Source organism: Manis javanica, chromosome 18 (assembly GCF_040802235.1).
Source record: "Manis javanica isolate MJ-LG chromosome 18, MJ_LKY, whole genome shotgun sequence".
NCBI lineage: Eukaryota > Metazoa > Chordata > Mammalia > Pholidota > Manidae > Manis > Manis javanica.
The window spans coordinates 24,311,024-24,317,619 of record NC_133173.1 but is presented as its reverse complement, the minus strand read 5'-3'; the positions used below and the strand labels follow the sequence as shown (position 1 = coordinate 24,317,619).

Genomic DNA, 6,596 nt, shown 5'->3' with positions numbered 1-6,596 from the left:
GCCCCATTTTCTCTTTTATGTATGCTCAGGAACTTTGGGTTCTCCAAGGGGTACTTTTTTCATAAATTGGAGGAAAAAATAGGAATGGAGATATATGAGATAGTAATAATTATCAAAGAACATTCATTTCTCTACATTAATGTGTATCAGATACTGAAGATCATGAGTGTTACAAGGTAACAGCATATTCTGAAGGGGCTATAAGAGTTCCACTTCTCTGTACTATCTGGAAGCAGGTGTACAGTGAAGTGAAGCATGTAATATGTTTATAAAAATATACATTTATATAAATATGTATAACAAATATGTGGGTAAATATATTTATATCATGAACCTCTAAGGGCAGGGAAATACATACAAAATAACTAGTGATACCCTGTCAAAACATGGGTCCCCAAATGTGTTGAATGTGAAAAAAAATCAAGTTAATAATAAAGAGGAGCTGTATCTCTTAATTTTATATTAATTGAATTTGCAAAATTAATCAGAATCTTTCAAAAGACACAAAGGGTTGTATTTCAAAGGTACTAAGAAGGTATAACTTTCACAAGCTTATCTGAGACTCACAGTGACCTTATGAAGTCATCACTACAGATTGAGGAAAGAAGTGTTGAATTGAATTATTAAGAAACCACAGCTAAAATGTCCAAGATGAGGAATATTTCTTTTTCTTACAATATTCTCTAAAAATCACATATCACTATGAATTAATTCCTTTGTTTTTACAGATAAACCATTTCACACTCACCCCTTTCACCTCACTCATGAAATCATGCAGCAGAACAACAATGTGACTGAGTTCATTCTGCTTGGGTTGACCCAGGATCCTATTAGGAAGAAAATAGTGTTTGTCACTTTCTTGCTTTTCTATTTGGGGACATTGCTGGGTAACTTGCTGATCATCACGACCATCAAGATGAGCCGGGAACTTGGGAGTCCAATGTTCTTCTTCCTTTTCCACTTGTCTTTGTCTGACACCTGTTTCTCTACCTCCGTTGCCCCCAGAATGATTGTGGACACCCTTTTGAAGAAGGCCACTATCTCTTTCAATGAATGCATAGTCCAAGTCTTTTCATTCCATTTTTTTGGCAGCCTGGAGATCTTCATCCTGATCCTCATGGCCGCTGACCGCTATGTGGCCATCTGTAAGCCCCTGCACTATGTGACCGTCATGAGTCGGCGGGTCTGCAGTGTGTTGGTGGCTATGGCCTGGGTGGGGTCCTGCGTGCATTCTTTAGCTCAGATTTTTCTGGCCTTGAGTTTACCTTTCTGTGGTCCCAATGTGATTGATCACTATTTCTGTGACTTGCAGCCCTTATTGAAACTTGCCTGTACAGACACCTACACGGTCAATCTCCTCTTGGTGTCCAACAGTGGGGCCATCTGTACAGTGAGCTTTGTCATGCTGGTGTTCTCCTATGTTATCATCTTGCAATCCCTGAGGAACCACAGTGCTGAAGGGAGGAGAAAAGCCCTCTCCACCTGCATCTCCCACATCACTGTGGTCATCTTGTTCTTTGGTCCTTGCATATTTATATACACACGCCCTGCAACCACCTTTTCCATGGACAAGATGATAGCGGTGTTTTATACACTTGCAACACCTTTGCTCAACCCTCTGATTTATACACTAAGGAACGCGGAAGTGAAAAATGCCATGAGGAAATTATGGAGCAAGAACTTAGTCTTAGAAGACAAAAGATGATTGGAAGTTTCAAAATTTCTTCACAGTTTGGACTGACCTAGAGGAAGTCCCTAGAACATACTATCATCTTACCATGTTGCTAATGTAATCCTATCATTGGACATGAGGATTAGTTTCTTTAATGAAAGTAAGCAATGCTACCAGACAGTAACTAGTTAGTTTTGAATCAGTTCTATGTAGAGGAAGAGACAGTATCAGGTATAAAGAGGTATTTGAGGTCTGTTGCCTTAATTTTCACTGCTGTGTCTCTGTCTCTCTTGCCTGCCTAGTGTCCTGTCGTTTTGATCGATGTTCTTCATTATGTTGCCTTCAAGTGTTCTCTGCTTATAGTTATACTTCTGTATGCTTATATCCACAGTCTGGCCAGTTTTCCTTCCAAACAGCTCATTTATTAGACAACGTGGTCTCATATTGTCTGATCATGAGCCTTCAACTTTGTTGTTGAAGGCCCTGACTCAGCAGAAGGTGCTAGATACAAATAACTGAAAATTCTCCATATTTTAAGGGACAATATACCATCTAGGTAATCTTCTTTATATTTCATGGGATTATACTTTGAATTATTATCGATGATCTTCTGGGCTGAACTCCTATCAGGTAGTTCTGGGAAAGAATTTCTTCCAGGTTAATTCAGGTTTTTGGCAGAATTCAGTTCCTTTTGATTATAGGACTGAAGCCTTAATTTCCTTGCTGCCTGTCAGCTCATGGTCTCTCTCAAACTGAATGTCCTTGCATGTGGCCCCTCTATCTTCATAGACAGGAATGGTGCATTTAATTCTTCTTGTACTTTGAATCTCTCTACTTATTAATCTGTTAATAACCAGAAAAAAATTCTGTTTTTAAATAGTTTATGGGATTAGGTAGGTTCTATACCTAAATGTCAACTGATTAGTAATCTTGATTAATTTTGCAATCCCTTTTCACATGTAATTCAACCTAGGTGTGATACATTATCCTATTTATAGTCCTAGACTTTATAGAAGGAAATATTGAAGGGAATTTTGATAATGGAGTTTGGAGAAATCTTAGTTTTAACAAAGAAATCATAGAATTTAAAACAATATTTCTAAATGAGATCCTTCTACTAAAATGCACCTTATCACCCTCCTTCAAAATGTTATCTATGAGAAAATATAACTTTCCCTTATGCATGGAAAAGGGTCTTGGGGGAAATATAGGTGACATTTTGTGTAAATTTAAACAATCACTGGATCCAATTAAATATATGATGATCATCAAGTATCTTACAAATCATTTTAATAAATTACCTACATGCATGAACATGTAAATTCCATGGATGGGACTTAAGTGGGGAACTGAAATTTCAATTTAACATAGTTTTGTGTAGTGAGCTATTGTTTTATTTTATCCTCATATATCATTTCTTTCAGCCTAAAGATTGTAATCTAAATGCTTTGTATTTTTACTGTGTCCAAGTTCTCTTCACTAACTTTCTTGGAAATTGCTTCAATGTTTCTTTTTTTTTTTGAGAGGGCATCTCTCATATTTATTGATCAAATGGTTGTTAACAACAATAAAATTTTGTATAGGGGAGTCAATGCTCAATGCACAATCATTAATCCATCTCAAGCCTAATTCTCGTCAGTCTCCAATCTTCTGAAGCATAACGAACAAGTTCTTACATGGTGAACGAATTCTTACATAGTCGAATAAGTTCTTACATGATGAACAGTACAAGGGCATTCATCACAGAAACTTTCGGTTTTGATAACGCATTATGAACTATAAACAATCAGGTCAAATATGAATATTTGTTTGATTTTTATACTTGATTTATATGTGGATCCCACATTTCTCCCTTTATTAGTATTATTATTTTTATTTTTAATAAAATGCTGAAGTGGTAGGTAGATGCAAGATAAAGGTAGAAAACATAGTTTAGTATTGTAAGAGAGCAATTGTAGATGATCAGGTGTGTGCCTGTAGACTATGTGCTAATCCGAGCTAGACAAGGGCAATAAAACATCCACGGATGCAGAAGCTTTCTCTCAAAACAGGGGGTGGGGGGGTGAGGTTCTAAGCTTCACCACTGTTGTTCCCCAATTTCTCACCTGATGGCCTCCCTGCGACTGTGCCTGTCTTAGGTTGTTCCTCCCTTGAGGAATCTTACCCGTCTCTGGCTAACCAGTCATCTTCCGGGGCCATACAGGGAAATGTAAAGTTGGTAAGTGAGAGAGAAGCCATATTGTTTGAAAAGGTTAGCTTTTTACTTCTTTGAAGATTTATGCCCTGTGGCTTCTATGCCCAGCACTTGTCTCGAGGTATCTTTACCACCTGGAGGAATTATGATACTCTGTAAATTCGATATGAGGCACGAATTCTATTTAAGGGTTGTAATTAGGAAGGAAGAAGTAAAGCTATAGAGGTAGCATATGGAAGAAAACATGGGAGGATTGATTATTTCTTTGACATATCTTCTTGTAGAGTACCTTAAGCATGTATAGGTTTTAAACTACTAACTAACTTGTGTGCACATATTAACATAATAGGAATACGGTGACATAAAAAAAGCAAATCTATAATTACCAGCCATCTCCAGTGAAGCCAAGAAAACCATTTAGGCACCCTAGGCATTTGTGAAAATTTGTCTATGATATGATAGATATTGTCGAACTGTACTTGAACAGTCTGAGAGAAATCAGACAAATTAAAGCAACCCAATTCTGGAATCTGTTCACATCCCATATGTTCTTTTAACCATAGATATTCTATAGTCATAAGATTTTGGAGTGCTACAACTTGCACCCCTCCCAACTCCTGGTTGAGTTCCAACAGTACAGATCCGGTCAAATTCGTTGTCTCACTGTATGCACATGCCAGCCTAGACATCTCCCTCCTCATTCCAAAGGCAAGTCCAGGAAACGGTGGGGTGGATGCAGCCACAACCGCAGCATCGCCCAGATCCCTGTGGAGGCTTTTTGATGATTATCCCCCACCACAAGTCCTCCAGAGAGTGCTGATGCCGGAAGCTCCTCCTCATATCATATCTTAGTTCATTTTCTGGGTAGCCAAGCTAGGCCTTGATCTTCTGCATGGAAACAAACAGATCCTTTGCCCACACTTTGACATGCCCCCTGTACCACTGTGTAGAACTCATTGGAGGTCAGCACACAGGAACTGCTTTTTTTTTTTATTAAGAGAAAGGAATATTATCAGAAAAGAGTACCTCCATAGCTGATCATCTGACACCCTTTAAGTGATCAACATTAAGGATATTTAAAGCATGCATTAATCTTTGATTTACCACTAGTTTTATCCTATCAAGGAGTAATCCCCCTTTTCTTTCTTTCTTTCTTTTTTTTAATCTTTAATCTACACTTACATAACAAATACTATGTTTACTCTGCTCTCCCCTATATCAGGTCCCCCACTAAAAACCACATTACGGTCACTGTCCATCAGCATAGCAAAATGTTGTAGAATCACTACTTGTCCTCTCTGTGTTGTACAGCCTTCCCTCCCCTTTCTCCCTCCCCCCATGCATGCTAATCTTAATACCCCCCTTATTCTCCCCCCCATTATCCCTCCCTGCCAACCCATCCTCCCCAGTTCCTTTCCCTTTGGTACCTGTTAGTCCATTTTTGGGTTCTGTAATTCTGCTTCTGTTTTGTTCCTTCAGTTTTTCCTTTGTTCTTATACTCCTCAGATGAGTGAAATCATTTGGTATTTGTCTTTCTCCACTTGGCTTATTTCACTGAGCATAATACTCTCCAGCTCCATCCATGTTGCTGCAAATGGTAGGATTTTTCCACTTCTTATGGCTGAGTAGTATTCCATTGTGTATATGTACCACATCTTCTTTATCCATTCATCTACCAATGGACATTTAGGTTGCTTCCAATTCTTGGCTATTGTAAATAATGCTGAGATAAACATAGAGGTGTATCTGTCTTTCTCAAACTTGACTGCTGCGTTCTTAGGGTAAATCTCTAGAAGTGGAATTCCTGGGTCAAATGGTAGGTCTGTTTTGAGCATTTTGATGAACCTCCATACTGCTTTCCATAATGGTTGAACTAATTTATATTCCCACCAGCAGTGTAGGACGGTTTCCCTTTCTCCAAAGCCTCGTCAACATTTGTTGTTGTTTGTCTTTTGGATGGCAGCCATCCTTACTGGTGTGAGGTGATACCTCATTGTAGTTTTAATTTGCATTTCTCTGATAATTAGCGATGTGGAGCATCTTTTCATGTGTCTGATGTCCATCTGTATTTCTTTTTTAGAGAACTGTCTGTTCAGTTCCTCTGCCCATTTTTTAATTGGGTTATTTGTTTTTTGTTTGTTGAGGCGTGTGAGCTCTTTATATATTCTGGACATCAAGCCTTTATCGGATCTGTCATTTTCAAATATATTCTCCCATACTGTAGGGTTCCTTTTTGTTCTATTGATGGTGTCTTTCGCTGTACAGAAGCTTTTCAGCTTAATGTAGTCCCACTTGCTCATTTTTGCTGTTGTTTTCCTTGCCTGGGGAGATATGTTCAAGAAGAGGTCACTCATGTTTATGTCTAAGAGGTTTTTGCCTATGTTTTTTTCCAAGAGTTTAATGGTTTCATGACTTACATTCAGGTCTTTGATCCATTTTGAGTTTACCTTTGTATATGGGGTTAGACAATGGTCCAGTTTCATTGTCCTACATGTAGCTGTCCAGTTTTGCCAGCACCATCTGTTGAAGAGACTGTCATTTTGCCATTGTATTTCCATGGCTCCTGTATCAAATATTAATTGACCATATATGTTTGGGTTAATTTCTGGATTCTCTAGTCTGTTCCATTGGTCTGTGGCTCTGTTCTTGTGCCAGTACCACATTGTCTTGATAACTGTGGCTTTGTAGTAGAGCTTGAAGCTGGGGAGTGAGATTGCCCCTACTTTATTA

General features: G+C 38.4%; 1 protein-coding gene across 1 annotated transcript; it reads left to right on the top strand.

Annotated features, from left to right (window-relative positions):
- Positions 1-772: 772 nt before the first annotated feature.
- LOC108399103 (olfactory receptor 4C16-like) lies at positions 773-1,705 on the top strand. Its single transcript, XM_017663669.3, has one exon. The coding sequence runs from the start codon at positions 773-775 to the stop codon at positions 1,703-1,705; it is 933 nt and encodes a 310-aa protein (XP_017519158.3).
- Positions 1,706-6,596: the final 4,891 nt, after the last annotated feature.